General features: G+C 43.2%; 1 protein-coding gene across 3 annotated transcripts in view; it reads right to left on the reverse strand.

The window, feature by feature from the left end:
* Positions 1–17,500, reverse strand: part of LOC123520067 (nephrin-like) — a 307,622-nt gene that overhangs the window by 36,932 nt on the left and 253,190 nt on the right. For all 3 annotated transcript variants that reach the window (XR_006679159.1, XM_045281949.1, XM_045281948.1), the window contains exons 10-12: positions 16,272–16,399; positions 14,556–14,715; positions 4,450–4,626 (exon numbers count right to left, since the gene is read on the reverse strand). Coding sequence is in view for 2 of the 3 variants with exons in the window: in XM_045281949.1 (XP_045137884.1) it covers positions 4,450–4,626; positions 14,556–14,715; positions 16,272–16,399 (465 nt within the window). In the remaining variant the exon portion in view is untranslated. The remainder of the gene's footprint in view (positions 1–4,449; positions 4,627–14,555; positions 14,716–16,271; positions 16,400–17,500) is intronic.

The following is a 17,500-nucleotide window of genomic DNA, read 5'->3' on the forward strand; positions in this document are numbered from 1 at the left end:
GCGCACTCCCGCCTCCCGTCCACGGTGTTCACGGCGGCAATGAAACGTATGGATTCATTTACTCCCCGGCACCGTTAGGATTTAGTTATTGGGGCACCTTGATTATTTTTTCTACTTTTTTCTCCCCAGAGATTTAGTTAATTCAGGCACTTTTCGCGTTGCGGCTGTAAATATACTTTAATTCGCAGTTTATCTGAATTAGTCCACACCAGCTGGTTGGAAAATTGGTTACTGCCGCTCATTCTGGTTCCGCCGCCCAGCGCTGAAAGGGCACGGACCCAGCCACCTGCTTGCATGAACGCGTATACTGCTACTACTGCTCATCCGTCCACGTAAAACTCAACCTGACTACAAACAGACAATACGCGCTCTTCTTCCTGGTCATAGTCCGTCTCAAATCCCTCGCTGAAAAAATATTCCCTTTCGGAAAGGATTTGTATTTCTAATCTCTTCTTTGTTCCTTAGTTCGTGTGCAATGGTTATGTGTGTGTGTGTGTGTGTGTGTGTGTGTGTGTGTGTGTGTGTGTGTGTGTGTGTGTGTGTGTGTGTGTGTGTGTGTGTGCGTGTGTGTGTGTGTGTGTGTGTGTGTGTGTGTGTGTGTGTGTGTGTGTGTGTGTGTGTGTGTTTGTATTTGTTTATTATACGCAGCGCTTATGGGAGTTCAATGTTATCAGGTCGGCGCGTTCCTTGCCATTTTGTTGACTTTAATTCCTGTGATTTTAAAGTCAGAAAGGACACGATATCTTTAACGTGGGCCTGTGCCTCGCGCCCGGCCTCTGTCCACTCGTCCGAGAGGAACCAATCACTCCCTTTCAAAAGCCCGTCTAGTCTCGAACACTGCGGCACACACCGGCCCTCGCACGCAACCCAAAGTTTCGCTTGTGTGTGTGTGTGTGTGTGTGTGTGTGTGTGTGTGTGTGTGTGTGTGTGTGTGTGTGTGTGTGTGTGAAAGTTCTCCTCCATTCTTTCCTTCCATCCTTTCATTCCTTTCTCTTCTTTCTTCCTCCAATTTTTCGAAGCCAATAAAAACAGACATAAAAATTCAGCACGGAACAATATAAAGTGCAGCAACTCCGCCTTACTTATATAATCAACTCGCATCAAAGGGAAAACAAACTTCACTCATATTAATCTTTCACGAGGCTGCATTACCAAAGAGTAGTACATAGTTAATACGCTCCTAAAAGTTGAATATTCACGGAATGGGGTAAACTAAAAGCGAACATTAAAGGCGCAAGAAAAACCTCTCTCTCTCTCTCTCTCTCTCTCTCTCTCTCTCTCTTACACACACGCAATATTGAAGCGAAAACCGGAGATTCTGAACAATGGAAAACGTTCAAGTGAAGCAATAAAGAAGCTGAGGAAAACAAAAAATAGTGCTTACGCTGCTCATGGATCGTTGACTTTAATGAATGATTAGAATTGCAGGAAGAAGATCGAGTTGCACTTTAATGTCTTGCTGATTAACGAAGCGCACGCGTGTGTATAAATGCAACGAGACTTTAAACATTAAACCCTAAATATATTCTCTTATAAGCACTGGCCTTTATTACGGTACATGTTGAGTTCTTTGCAGCATATCATGAAGTCTTTCGTCGCTATAATATCATTTCTAATTCTGGGTGTCACTGATATATTGCGTGTGGTTTAAGAGAATTTTCATATTCAAGGGGCCGCCGTGGTACAGTGGAACCATGTGTGCTTTGGGATCCTAGAGGTCTCCAAGCGCACGGGTTCGAATCCTGTCCACGGTCTGAATGTAGGTTGGGCTTCCTCACTCGGGGCAACGGTTTCCTAGCGGGTGGGCTTTAAGATAGGAGGTACCCTAAAAAGTATCCCCTTTAGCCCATAAATTCCCGTGGAAAGCCCACAGGGTATAAAAAAAAAAAGGTGCTGGAAGTTATATTCATTCCAGCATTAGAGCTATCATTACTATGGCAGTGTTTTAGTATAGTAAGGATATCAATAACTCTTTCTTTTTTATATGGTTCTAATATATTTCTGGATTTTACTGGGGAACTGAGGCGAGTTAAAAATCACAGCCATTCAGTTATTAGGGATTTCATTGTCATCACAACACTTTATTTCTACGATGGGTATGGTAAATCTCTCCCTAATTTAACTGTAGGATCTAGTCTGGTTTAAATCTTTTCATAATCAGGAGGCGTTATAAACTATATCTCAGTCAATTAGTACAAAAGATCTTTACTTCCTTTATTCTGGATGAAAATATGTGTGTGTGTGTGTGTGTGTGTGTGTGTGTGTGTGTGTGTGTGTGTGTGTGTGTGTGTGTGTGTGTGTGTGTGTGTGTGTGTGTGTGTGTGTGTGTGTGTGTGTGTGTGTGTGTGTGTGTGTGTGTGTGTGTGTGTGTGTGTGTGTGTGTGTGTGTGTGTGTGACAAATAAACAGACAACACTAATGAATGATATAAGACAAACAAACAAGAAAAAGAAGAGAGAGAGAAACAGGAAGGAAACTTGTCTCTCACTGTTTTCATCAATATTGAAATCCTCTTTCTTTCACCCCGTCTCTACTAGGAAGCCACTCTGTAAATTTCTTTTTCTTTTTCTTTTAATCTTTTATCAGTATTGGAATATGTCAATTAACCACACCCTATTTTTGTTAAGACACCAGCCTGCAGACTAATACCTCTCTCTCTCTCTCTCTCTCTCTCTCTCTCTCTCTCTCTCTCTCTCTCTCTCTCTCTTTTAAAGTTCAATGCATTTGTTTTTCGAGGAAACTGCACCTGCAACTTTTTTCTTCATCGGTTTATTTATTTACTTTCTCTCTATTATTACAACATTTTCTGTTTTATTTTTAATTACGGTATATTTGAATTCTCATTACAAGTATCAATACAACACTAGATAGAATTATGATGAAATTAAAAATAAACCACGATTTTTTTTTCCCAGGAACAATAAACCACCGAGTGGGAGGGGAAAAAAATATATATGAGTACACCACAATATTATAACTTTCAGAAATACCATGTTTTGTATTTATAAAACAAGAGCCTTTTTTCTCTCCTTTTCTCTCTCCCTTAATTAACGGTATGAAAATGAGATAAAAGATCGCCTCGTGCGGGCAGGTTTTCTCCTTTAACACGAGAGAGAGAGAGAGAGAGAGAGAGAGAGAGAGAGAGAGAGAGAGAGAGAGAGAGAGAGAGAGAGAGAGAGAGAGAGAGAGAGAGAGAGAGAGAGAGAGAGAGAGAGAGAGAGAGAGAGAGAGAGAGAGAGAGAGAGAGAGAGAGAGAGAGAGAGAGAGAGAAATGCTCGTAGTCCTCAAATGAAGAGAGAAAGTACTAGCTCGTAAATTATTCAAATAAAAACTAAACAAACAGAGTACTAGAGAGAGAGAGAGAGAGAGAGAGAGAGAGAGAGAGAGAGAGAGAGAGAGAGAGAGAGAGAGAGAGAGAGAGAGAGAGAGAGAGAGAGAGAGAGAGAGAGAGAGAGAACGGCAGCCAGTCACATGTACATCAAGGCGGCAATGCACAGAAAGGTCGCGGGCTGAGGTGGTCCCTCCATTAGCGAACATCAAAGCCATGACGGAAAAGATGAATGTGCTGGAAACAAATATACAAAAATTATTTAACCTTTTTCTCTTACCATCACCACCACCATTACTACTACTCCTACGACTACTACTACTACTACTACTACTACTACTACTAGAAAGAGGAAGAACATAATTTACGTAGTAGGAAAAAAAAGACAACAAAATACAGGTGGATGAAAAAAATAAGGGAAAAAACTGAAAAAAGGCAAAAGAACTCGGAAAGTAGCTGTTAGTTCTCGGAAGATCAGTCAATAAGCCACTAAAGTCCCGCTAAGAAGCTAAGAACAGCTGGGGACTTACACACACACACACACACACACACACACACACACACACACACACACACACACATTCTCTCTCTCTCTCTCTCTCTCTCTCTCTCTCTCTCTCTCTCTCTCTCTCTCTCTCTCTCTCTCTTCCTCTCTAATACACATAAGCATATAAACACTTCACATTCCTTCTCGTATTATTATTATTATTATTATTATTATTATTATTATTATTATTATTATTATTACTATTGTTATTATTATTATTATTATTTGTTAGGCAGCAGCAGCAGCAGCAGCAGCAACAGCAGCACATACAATGTTAATAGTAGTACATAAATAATAACACAGATACCTAGATCACAGTGAGGTGAACTGATCGAGAAAAAGAAAAGAACCAGTAGTCATAAGAATGTCAGTACCAACATTACAAGGAGAAAGGAATGCATACCCAGAGGTAGTGGAATGTCGTAATAGTACACAAAATCCTAAGAAAATAAGAAAACTGTCTACATAAAAGACCCAAAAACTAAATCTCCACACAAACCTGCAAAACACACACAATAAAAAAAAAAAAAAAAATACGTAACTTCAAAAATGAGGACGAATAAATATTAACTTACCTGACGTGACGAAGATCTGGTCGCCGGGCAGACGATGGGACACAAGAGAGTTGTTGAACACCCATGAGTACCTAACGGAACGCGGGGCCGCCTCCACCCGACATGTGACGTTCACCTGCTGGCCAAGTCCTGTAGCCAGCACGCGCCCCGACCCGCCCACCGCACACACCGGGGCGTCTGATGGGAGAAGAAATGGTTGCTGGAGGAAAGTGGTGGTGGCGATGGTGGTGGTGAAGAGTAGTAGTTTTGAATCTATATTAATGATGGCAGAGAGAGAGAGAGAGAGAGAGAGAGAGAGAGAGAGAGAGAGAGAGAGAGAGAGAGAGAGAGAGAGAGAGAGAGAGGGTGAGCGAGTACACAGTCACACTACTCGTACAATATATCCCCCTGGCGGCGAGTAAAGAAAATCCAAGACACAGGCGGACGTTAAGCATAGCACAAAAAACACTTAATGGCAAGAACGTACTCCACTTACAAGCCCTCATCCACTGTATTTATGGGCGGCGAGGGACACACACACACACACACACACACACACACACACACACACACACACACACACACACACACACACACACACACACACACACACACACACACACACACACACACACACACACACACACACAGGTTACGGTTGGTTAAATACAAATAAATGCAAACACCCGTAAAAACATTGACGAACTGAGAAAAATAAGTAGGCAAGGTAGTGAGGCGCACCCTTGCACGATACACCACTCCACGGGATACACCCTTCACGGTTATATACACCCTCCACGGTACGCCTTTCAGCCTGCACACACCACGCACCTCATTCCACCCCCGTCACGTGCAATAAAGTAGCCACCTCTTGTCACTTCCATCCATCATCCACCGTACATTAGTGTGTTTTATTCTTTACTGCTGTGGTATGTTCTCTCTCTCTCTCTCTCTCTCTCTCTCTCCTTTCTGATATTTATCCTGCTTTCCATCATATTCTAGTGTCGGAGTGGATGGCGAGATCTAACACTCCAAAATGCCTTAAGGTTGTTGGAGCAAAAGCAATGAATGATGGGAAGGTTTTAGAGTCATATTCTTAAAGCACCTTGTCGTTTTATCCTCGCTAATTTATTGTGGTCTAGTGAATGTTACTGGATTTTTCATGAGGGTTTTAAAGATTCTAGCGATATTTCAGTAAAGATCCAACTTAAAAAAGGTTATCTAATTTAAGTAACCATCTCTGCTGCTTTTGGAAATCGTCGAGGTGGGAGAAACCGTCCCCCCCCACACACACACACATACACACACACACACACACAAACACTTTGACCTTTCCTTCTCGCATAAACACATAAACTGACCTTTCCTTCCCATATCAACATACATACAGACGCATATAATGAGGTTTATATTAATGTAAGTGCAAGTGTTTTCCTGACTGGCCAGCTGTTGTGAAAATTATGGAATGAAATATTTATGATTTTTATTCTTCTTTTAATTTATATGTAAAATGGCCTGTCTGCTTGGCTGCAAGGTGCGATTATTTTGCGAGCCGCGGGACTTATTTGTGTGAGCTGAAATGTACCTATTGTGGGATGTTACTATTATTGTTTTGAACATTGTACTGTGTTGTGTGTGTGTGTGTGTGTGTGTGTGTGTGTGTGTGTGTGTGTGTGTGTGTGTGTGTGTGTGTGTGTGTGTGTGTGTGTGTGTGTGTGTGTGTGTGTGTGTGTGTGTGTGTGTGTGTGTGTGTGTGTGAGTAAGCATTAAGCCAGCTCCTTCGCCTTTAGTAACATCAAATAACCTCTCCATAAATGATAAGTCTTATGACAGGTGCACCCGCGTCCGCGCGTAGTTCACCTTCCTCCTCCTCCCACACACACACACACACACACACACACACACACACACACACAGTAATGAACAATTAGGTATCTCGCTCAATGGACAGTGAGTGACAGGATGAAACTTTGCCGGCAAACAGGCAGCAACTCGTTAAAAAGTGGAGGAGGTATACGGCGGGAGAAGGAACAAGCAAGAATCGAAAATTACATAGGAAGCCAAGAAAAGTAAATGCAATATACAAAATGGCCCGACCGCAAATATATGTATAGGAATAATTCAAGAAAATGTATCTAACAAGATAAAAAAAAAAAATGGATTTTTATAACGCAAAAGTGAAGATTATTTAAGGGAGGACAGAAAGATTAACAGATGACAGCCTTCCAAAACAGCAAGTCGGCCTATAAAACCTGCACAGCTCGCAACACTGCACGGTCGTGGCGGGCCTCACCATCCTCTACAAGGTACAGGAGCAACAAACACCAGATCAGTAGGAAATCCATTTTCCTCCACGCACCGCTGAGGTACTCACTAGAGCCGTCTTTGTTGCACCGTTAACCGTGGTTGCTTCCATTGTCTTACTCCACACATAACCAAAGACAGTTCAAGCAAAAGTGTGTGCAATGGTGGAATAAATTTTTGGCCTCAGAAAAAGTGCCCGGACGAGCTTAGTGTTGCAATATATGGAGGCCAGAAATTCAGTGTTAGTGAACTAGTGTATTAATAGAAACACACACACACAGAGAGAGAGAGAGAGAGAGAGAGAGAGAGAGAGAGAGAGAGAGAGAGAGAGAGAGAGAGAGAGAGAGAGAGAGAGAGAGAGAGAGAGAGAGAGAGAGAGAGAGAGAGAGAGAGAGAGAGAGAGAGAGAGAGAAAGGTAGGAAGAGCCTAAATGTTGCTTAACGAACCAGGAAAAGGAGATTAAAAAGTCTTCCCGCCTCTTCGCCCACAAGCAGAGCGCGCCATTCCGTCTAAATATTTCACAGTCCTCCAGGCAATTGCAAAATAGTTGGTTTTCTGAATCGTGGATGGACGCGTGAGATGGGCAGTGAAATTAGCCCATCCTTCCCCAGCGTCGGCCCGAATCTCTCCCTCGCCCTTCACTTCATTCCCTTCCGCTGCATCCGCAATCAATCTTTTGTCTGGAGGCATTACGTTTTACCAAGACTTATAACAAAAAACGGAGAAGACAAAAAAAAAAAAAAAAAAAAAAAACCGTGAATTTATATAACCTTTGCAATTTTTCTGTTGGGTGAAGCATGCAGTCGTTTTTTTTCAACAGTTTTCAATGATTTCGTGAACGTAAAGTCGGAAAATGTAGCAGTGTTGGGGTATGTTTCCTCGTTAACGATGATAAACTTCGTAATTCGGATCAAAGTAAAGTATGTTGGATGCGGGGCACATATTGCCCGCGGACTTGCCAGATTTCTTACTGCAAGGGGCAAACATATCAATTCAGATTTTTCTTCACAAACATGCTTGCTTTTTCTTCGCTATTTATTACTGAGTTGATACGCAATATTCACTAATGATTCCAAATCAAACAGAAATAAAATTTCTGCATACCAGAAAAAGAATTTACATACAAAGCAGTGTTGGCTCTGATAAGGTCAGCTGCGCTCATAATACACACCACCCGTGCAGGAAGTGAGGCCCGCGAGACCACTGAGTGCGGCTCCAGACGAAGAGGCACTCACGCACACACTCTACACGCTGCCCGTCCCCCTCGTCTGCCTCATCACCATCATTAACCATAAAAGTAAATCTGTTTCTGCAGTGGCTGCCTTTGCTGCTGCTCCTCCTCCTCTTCCTGTACCTGACCCCACCTGGCTCAGTGCTCGTAACAACCCGGCGCGACGGTCTCCATGTCCCTGAAGCAAAAATATGGCTGTGACCACCATCTCAGGGCGAGGCGGGGCACACGGGGCGGGCTGGGTGAGGGAGTCCAAGAGAAGAAGCCGAGGGCGCGGATATTACCTGGGGTCTTAAATCCAGCTGGGGATTACCTAGGATTTATCAAAGACGGAACCGTCTTACCGTTCCTTCTCCCCCTACCCGCCTCCCACCCAGCACTGCAGATGTGTGTGTGTGTGTGTGTGTGTGTGTGTGTGTGTGTGTGTGTGTGTGTTTCACTGTTTGATCTGTTGCAGTCTCTGACGAGACAGCCAGACGTTACCCTACGGAACGAGCTCAGAGCTCATTATTTCCGATCTTCGGATAGGCCTGAGACCAGGCACACACCACACACCGGGACAACAAGGTCACAACTCCTCGATTTACATCCCGTACCTACTCACTGCTAGGTGAACAGGGGCTACACGTCAAAGGAGACACACCCAAATATCTCCACCCGGCCGGGGAATCGAACCCAGGTCCTCTGGCTTGTGAAGCCAGCGCTCTAACCACTGAGCTACCGTGTGTGTGTGTGTGTGTGTGTGTGTGTGTGTGTGTGTGTGTGTGTGTGTGTGTGTGTGTGTGTGTGTAAAAAAATTAATGCATTCATATGAAAAAAAAAAAAAAATGTTTAGGCATATGGATAGAAAGTGTACTTACTTACACACACACAATTGTGAGTCGAGCGTGCTAACCACTACACTATACACACGCACACGCACACACACGCACACGCATACGCACACACACACACACACGCATCAGCACACACACACACACACACACACACACACACACACACACACACACACACACACACACACACACACACACACACACACACACACACACACACACACACACAAGCACACAGACACATACACACGTACATCTGGAAAGAATCAGACATAATGAAAATAAAATAAATGGAAGCAGTGTCATAACAGAAAATATAAAAGAAAAACTAAAATAAAAGGCCACTTCCACTTCACTCTGGTTTCGGGGAAAGGTCTCAACCCTCCGCCCTCATCCCTTTTAGTCGCTTTTTACGATGCGCCGTGAATACGAAGACATACATTCTAGACCTTTGTGTCTCGGGAACAATAATACAAACAACAATCTGTAATATGAAAATGGGCACATGTGTCTGAAATCTTTCTTGACGTTGTCTCTTCCCTGTCTGTCACTGTCAGGGAGAGAGCGACGGAGTCCCTCAGTTGTGAACTTCTCAACACAGCTTCACTGGACTGAATGGCGCACACTGTGGAGTTCAGCATTGTCTCGTGCCGCTCGCGACAACTATTGGAACTGGATGGAACCACTTGACCGGAAAATCGACGGAATTCAGCTTTTAGCTTTTTCGGGCAGTGTGCCTTAATCGTCCAACAGGAAACACTGGCAGCGCCACACCAGTCCATTACTCCCGTCACCTCCCATTGCAACACAGCACCAGCACATATAATGGTGAGAGTTATCAATGATTAGATATTGCACACGATATGATGCAGAAAACACTTCTGTTGCTGCATCAAGTAATAGCGGAAATGTCCGCGGGAAATATCCGGTTTCAAATGCATAAATGTATTTTGAACCTGGAATTTGGTTTTCAGTGTTGATTTTGCAGAGTAAAGTGATAGTGTTTCACTGTAACAAGGCTTTTGTACAATGCTCTGCACCGCCTGTCTGAAATTAATCTTCATTAGCGTTTATTCTTTTATATAAAAGTTAGTAACTCCTGTTTGAACCAAAGAGTCCCTAGCACACAACCAGGACGTGATAAGGAAATATCATAAAACTTACCGCTCATAACGAAAAAAAAAATGTTACATAATATCTTTCTATATGATCACAGTTAGTTAAATAACGTATGGAACAATTAAACCTTCATGGAGTGCAATATATGCCATACGTTTTCGAGATGAATAAAATGATAATATGGTTAACGAAAATAATGAGCCTTTCTGAATTCTGCGTATAAGCCCCATGATTTCCTATGGAAGTTAAAAAGTGCTTCAGCCTCCCTACATTAAAGTTACGTATGACAGAGAGGTCTTAATGAAAAAGGGAGAGTGCAGAATAGGTATATCATTTAAACTTAAGCTGACCAACTGACTGACTGATTGACAGACTGTTTTTCGCGACGCAACAAAACGCTTGCATGACACTGGACGGAACAAATAAAAGAAAACAAAAACGCAGAGACAATTGGATGACGTTAAACCCTGAAGAGAAGGTGGGACAATTTTTAGAGAACAAGACACTACAACAGGTGTCACCCTTCCTCTTCATTTTTATGCATGAAAAGGACGAGAGAGAGAGAGAGAGAGAGAGAGAGAGAGAGAGAGAGAGAGAGAGAGAGAGAGAGAGAGAGAGAGAGAGAGAGAGAGAGAGAGAGAGAGAGAGAGAGAGAGAGAGAGAGAGAGAGAGAGAGAGAGAGAGAGAGAGAGAGAGAGAGAGAGAGAGAGAGAGAGAGAGAGAGAGAGAGAGAGAGAGAGAGAGAGAGAGAGACTATCATTCTACCTCTCACCCCTAAAAAAAAAATAGATGATATAAAAAATATAGAAATGGTAAAATATAAAAAAAGATAGTTTAATAAGCACTCAGTTGGACCGACCAAAAGAGGAGTCAGTCACCAGTATATGTAAATCTCAATAAAAAAAAAAAAGGAAAAACTGAAACGGCGCTCGGAGAAATTAAGACCGCCAGTTTTTCAAAGCAGCGCCAGCGAACTGATACGATCGAGAATGACTGTAACTCTACACAGGGCGTGGGAAACACTCTTTTTTTATTACTATTTAGAGATAACGTACGATGACACCAATCCCTATATTTAATTTTTCACTGGCAAGCGGGCAAAATTGTGTCAGAACCACTCAACACTACGGGGAAGAGTTTGATAGTAGTAGTATAGTAGTAGTAGTAGTAGTAGTAGTAGTAGTAGTAGCAGCAGCAATGGTGGTGGTGGTGGTGGAAGTAGTAGTAGTAGTAGTAGTAGTAGTAGTAGTAGTAGTAGTAGTAGTAGTAGTAGTAGTAGTAGTAGTAGTAGTAGTAGTAGTAGTAGTAGTAGTAGTAGTAGTAGTAGTAGTAGTAGTAGTAGTAGTAGTAGTAGTAGTAGTGACAGAGAGAGAGAGAGAGAGAGAGAGAGAGAGAGAGAGAGAGAGAGAGAGAGAGAGAGAGAGAGAGAGAGAGAGAGAGAGAGAGAGAGAGAGAGAGAGTGTGTGTCCAGATTTACTTCGATTTATTTTGACATCTAAGATTACCCTGCTCTCATCCTCCCCTACCACAACGAGAAAACATCGACACCCACCGCCAGAAAAAAAGAAATAAATAAAACGAAACATTTAACACTCACAACAGGTAGAGAGAGTCTCCCAGCCAGCCAGCCAGCCAGCCAGCGCACAGGTGTGTTTTGGCGGTACAGGTGCGGAACGCCAAAAAGAAAACGGAAAACCACAGAGAAAACGATATAAACGTACACTACATCTACGAGAACGGATTCTGCAAAGTCTCCTCGTCCTCCTCTCAGGTTTCTTTTTTTTTTAATACTTCTTAACCATATTTTTTTTTATCTTGCTCCCTGCGAACCCTCTTTCTCCTCTCGCACTCGTGTATGTAAAATAAATTCCCGTCTTTGGTTGTAATCCGCAGCTTTGTGTGTTTGGGGCCAAGTCAGGAGCGCGAGGCGAAGTTTTCCCGTCCTCCTCTTCTTTCTATTGCTATGCTACTACCTACGAGAGAGAGAGAGAGAGAGAGAGAGAGAGAGAGAGAGAGAGAGAGAGAGAGAGAGAGAGAGAGAGAGAGAGAGAGAGAGAGAGAGAGAGAGAGAGAGAGAGAGAGAGAGAGAGAGAGAGAGAGAGAGAGAGAGAGAGAGAGAGAGAGAGAGAGAGAGAGAGAGAGAGAGAGAGAGAGAGAGAGAGAGAGAGAGAGAGAGAGAGAGAGAGAGAGAGAGAGAGAGAGAGAGAGAGAGAGAGAGAGAGAGAGAGAGAGAGAGAGAGAGAGAGAGAGAGGGGGGAGGGTCAAAGGGTTATCATAAGCCTGAACTATACAACGGGAGTGAGAAAAAAAAAATGAAAAATTAAGTCGTGAGAAGCCACATTAAGGGAATCTCGAAAGAAAACCTGTTGGGGAGAGAGGGAAGGGGAGAGATGGGGAGAGTGGGAGAGGAAGAAAAGGAGAGAGATTAGGGGAGTAAAAGAGGGGGAGATGTAGAGCACAGAGAAGAGGAGAGGAAATTAGGCAGTATTAGTGTGTGGGTGTGTGTGTGTGTGTGTGTGTGTGTGTTTGTATGTCGGGGTTGGGGGGACCGTTCTGATGTTTACAGAGAACACCAATTAACGTGGGAGGGAATGGAAGGAGAGAGAGAGAGAGAGAGAGAGAGAGAGAGAGAGAGAGAGAGAGAGAGAGAGAGAGAGAGAGAGAGAGAGAGAGAGAGAGAGAGAGAGAGAGAGAGAGAGAGAGAGAGAGAGAGAGAGAGAGAGAGAGAGAGAGAGAGAGAGAGAGAGAGAGAGAGAGAGAGAGAGAGAGAGAGAGAGAGAGAGAGAGATCCTTACCATTACTACCACCACCACCACCACCACCACCGCTTCATCACCACCACTATCACCACCGCCTTCTCCGAGATAATAATATGTGTTGGAGAGTTTCTTCGGCTCTTTGAAGTGTTTTTTCTCTGCCACACCATCCACTTCTCGTAATGGTGAGAGAAGGAATGCAAGGAAATACAAAGGAAGCCCAAATAAACATACCTTGAGGTGCTTACGAGGTTGTTTATAAGTAACTATTCTAAATATTGAGGAAGAGTAAAAAAAAAAATATCGGATGCTTTTTCACTGCTTTCAAATACCATACACTTATCGAGTTTAGTATTGGACACATTCACGCTGGGGTTGAATACTGGTCAACTTCTGGGTTACTATGTTGTCATGTGTTGGTAATACAAAGTCTAAGATATCTTCATCTCTTGTGGGAAGTATTACGACCTGGTACAAACCCTTCCTGTAAGTTACCATACAAACCGTAACAGGAATGCTAGCTCGAAAGGAGGAGGAGGAGGAGGAGGAGGAAGAGGAATACAAAGGAAAGCCAAACAGCAACAGACTTCTTGGTCCTTTCGAGGCTGTTTAGAGGAGAAGGAGGAGAAGGAGGAGGAGGAGGAGGATGGTGACGACAGCGACAATGACGAAGCAAAAAGAAGAAGGAGAGAGAGAAAAAAATGATAATGATGAAAAAGACGGAAAGGAAGTAAAGGATAACGACGGCGATAAAAAGAAATGCCAAAGCGAGTGAGGAAAGAGAAATGAGAACTGAAATAAGCCAAGACAAGGAGAAATGTCAAGGTACGACAAAGCGGATTATGAATCTGAAGAAAGATGAAGATTAGATGAATAAAAAAAAACCCAGCTAAGGAAAAAACAGGTAGGATTAGAAAAGTGAAAGCAAAAACGAAGACGAATAGAACTGAGGAGAAAGAGAGAAAGATTTGAAGGTGGAGAAGGAAGAAGTGGAGGAAGAGAATCGGACACTACCAGTAGCAATGGCGATGAGAACCGAACATCACCGTCCACTTTACATCGGCTTTCGTTTCCCTCTGAGAGTTGCTGATAATTTACTTCACTGCCCTTGTTCATGGCGGCAGAGGATGCTGGTGGGTGTGAGGCAGTGGTGGTGGTGGTGGTGGTGGTGGCGATAGGAGCGGCAGGGCGTTTAACTTCACTGAATTTTTAAGAGTCGAATTTTAACTTTCTCTGCGCGTGGGTCATGTACATTATATATGATTCTGGCCCTCAAAAATGACAGGCTTGGGAGGAAAACAAAAGTATTCGCGAGGCTTGAAAAGTCTGCCAACATGGGGAAGCGGGGAGGGTAATAGGAGTTGGGAATGATGAAGGAGGAAGAGGAACAGAAGTAAGAGAAGGAGGAGGAACAGGAGCAGTATACGCAATAAACAATTTCTCAATAGATATGTGACACCTTCCACACGAAACCCAACGTCCCTTTCCCTCCCTCCCTCCCTCCCTCTCTCCCTTGCTTTGCCTTGCCTTGCCTTGCGCTGCGTGCCTGGAGTGTGTTTGTCCTCTTATCTAACGACAGGTTGTGTGCGTGCGTGCGTGTGCGTACTTTTGTGAGTTGAAGGAGGTTACAACAGTTTATATTCCTATTCTCTCTCTCTCTCTCTCTCTCTCTCTCTCTCTCTTTTGAAGTGCAATTTACTTACTATCTACTTTACAATTTACATACTTTACCTCCTTCAATTACCATCTCTTCATTCACACAATATGGCTCCACACTACTAGTTTCACTCTCTTTACTTGCGCACACACGCACACACGCACACACACACACACACACACACACACACACACAACTCACTCCCTTCACGCTGCGTCACTTACAATTCACGTGGAGGGTGAGAGGCGGGCTGTGGGCGTCCCCCTCGACATTGGAGGCGGCGCAGGTGTAAGGTCCCGCCTGGTGCCTGGTGATGCGGCGCAGAGCCAGGCTGTTGCCGCTGAGCAGGACGCCTTCAGCAGGGTGGTGCAGGATGGCCTGACTCTGCGTGGGCATGAGGAGAAGGCAAGTTAATTTGTTAAGTTCATTTTGCTTAGAATTGAAGGAGAAAGTGGGAAGGCTCATGCATTATATCCTTCCTCGCTATAAAGAAAGCCAGTCGACCTGAAAAAATACGCTCACAAAAATAGAGAACATTATTTCTGAGATGCTGATGAGGAGTGAGTTGCTGCGTTTTGACATGTTGAATTTGTGTAGAATGAAAGGAGAAAGTGGGAGGATTCATGTATTAGCAGTTTATTCTTACAACAAAGAATGCTTGTCGAGCTAAAAATTACACACACAAAAACAGAAAACGTGGTTGCTGAAGTGCTGTTCTCAATAAAGACTGCCCCCTCAAATAAAAAAAGTACAAAAAATCATACATAAAATCGAATCAAGCTGAAATGTAGAGTTTACAGACCCAAAAGTACGAGTAAAAAAGAAAGATACAAATCAGATCAAATGGACAAAATTAACCATCAGAAAATCTTGTGTATAGAAACAACTACAGACCCAAAAGTACGAGTAAAAAAGAAAGATACAAATCAGATCAAATGGACAAAATTAACCATCAGAAAATCTTGTGTATAGAAACAACTATACCGAGATATATTCAGTGATGATTAAACAAAGACACATCAGAAAATCAACCATCAGGTGAATGGAAAGAAGATGTGGTCCAGATACTCATACGGGCATGTGACAAAGAACACAGAAACCCAAGCAATAGAGGAGATACAATTCAGAGGTAATGAATATGAGCGCTCAGCAAGTGGTGGGTGAGCAAAGGTCGCGTCGCGTGAGGTTAAGTAAGGTTTAATTAAAACAAAGGAACAAGGACACGAGAAAGGGAGGGACCTGCATCAGTTAGGTCAGGTGAAGGATCCTAATTAAGAAAACACACACACAATACTTGTCTCTTAAGCTCTTGAGATAAAAAGCCACAGAGAGAGAGAGAGAGAGAGAGAGAGAGAGAGAGAGAGAGAGAGAGAGAGAGAGAGAGAGAGAGAGAGAGAGAGAGAGAGAGAGAGAGAGAGAGAGAGAGAGAGAGAAAACAAACAATCTCACATCACGCTCCGTTACGTTTTCCAGAGATATACAGCCCGTCAGAACTCCTTCATATACAAAACTCGAAAAAGAAAACAAAGGAATAGAAACGAAAAATAGACTTGAAAAAGCGAGAAATGATAGAGAGAAAACCGAAATTTTTGTAGCCTGGCCCGTCCAATTATCATTATAGAAGATTCACGAGGAGGAATGGGAAGAAAAGCCGAGAAAAGAAGGAAAGATAGAAGAGGAAAGAGAAGAATAAGAGAAAGTCGGACGAAATATAAAAAAAAGAAACAAGAAAAATAGATTAAAAAAGATGTACACAAGACTCTACGAACGAAAAACAACACAAACATGACCAATAAAACCAGGAAAGCGAGAGCAAGAACGAGAACGAGAACGAGAACGAGAACGAGAGCGAGAGAGAGAGAGAGAGAGAGAGAGAGAGAGAAAACAGAAGAGTATCGAGAAGAAAAAAACACACAGAACAAAGACTAATGGCCACTTACTCTCCTGAACCACGAGATCTTGTAGGTAGGCGGGTTGGAATCCACGTTGCAGTCGAAGTAAACATCCTCTCCCTCCTTCACTACTGAGGAAACACCGCGACCCAGCTCTATCGTGGCCACGGGCGGGTCTGCGGCAGGAGAAAGAGAGAGAGAGAGAGAGACGGAGAGGCAAAGGTTAATAATGACACGTAGAGAACCAGAGGGAGGATAGCCAGAGCCAGAGAGAGAGAGAGAGAGAGAGAGAGAGAGAGAGAGAGAGAGAGAGAGAGAGAGAGAGAGAGAGAGAGAGAGAGAGAGAGAGAGAGAGAGAGTTAAGGATTATTGGAGTCAGGTAAACATAAGGAAACGAATAATTAAAGGTGTTTAAGTTTTGATTTATGATGATTAAGAAAAGAGGTGAAGGTAGGGTAGAGAGGAGGAGGAGGAGGAGGAGGAGGAGGAGGAGGAGGAGGAGGAGGAGGAGGAGGAGGAGGAGGATTAGGCGGCGGCAGTGGTACTTACATAACAAAATTTTAACACTTAAAAAAAAAACACTCCTAACAATTAGAATGAAGAGAATACAAACTAAATTATAAAAAAGTTAAAGACGATTTTTGAGGATAGATAGAAGGAACACACACACACACACACACACACACACACACACACACACACACACACACACACACACACACACACACACACACACACACACACACACAACAAACAAACAGATTAAGGGACATGATGGACGAGTGACTGAAGCCCTGATGACAAAATAAACCGTCCCCCCCACAAAAAAAAAAAAAAAAAAAGCTTATGACAAAAATCACCTAAATAAAAAAAATATACTTAAAAAAAGCAAAACAAACTCATCAGAGAAGGAACCAAACCCAAATAGACACAAGACCAACAATGACACAGGTGAAACGCGACTAATAAAGGCAAACATATGGACTGACACACAGGTAAATAATTGAGAAAGAAAGGTTCCTCCGCCTCTACTCGCCTACCTGTACGCCTAACACTCAGGTAATTGAGAGCTAATTGGCTATTTTGTCCCACACACCTGATAGGGTTCACTCAATTAGGAAGAGGTGAAGGTATTGTCTCCGTGAATAATGAAGTATGTCCCCCGAGAGAGAGAGAGAGAGAGAGAGAGAGAGAGAGAGAGAGAGAGAGAGAGAGAGAGAGAGAGAGAGAGAGAGAGAGAGAGAGAGAGAGAGAGAGAGAGAGAGAGAGAGAGAGAG

Source organism: Portunus trituberculatus, chromosome 46, assembly GCF_017591435.1.
Source record: "Portunus trituberculatus isolate SZX2019 chromosome 46, ASM1759143v1, whole genome shotgun sequence".
NCBI classification, from domain to species: domain Eukaryota; kingdom Metazoa; phylum Arthropoda; class Malacostraca; order Decapoda; family Portunidae; genus Portunus; species Portunus trituberculatus.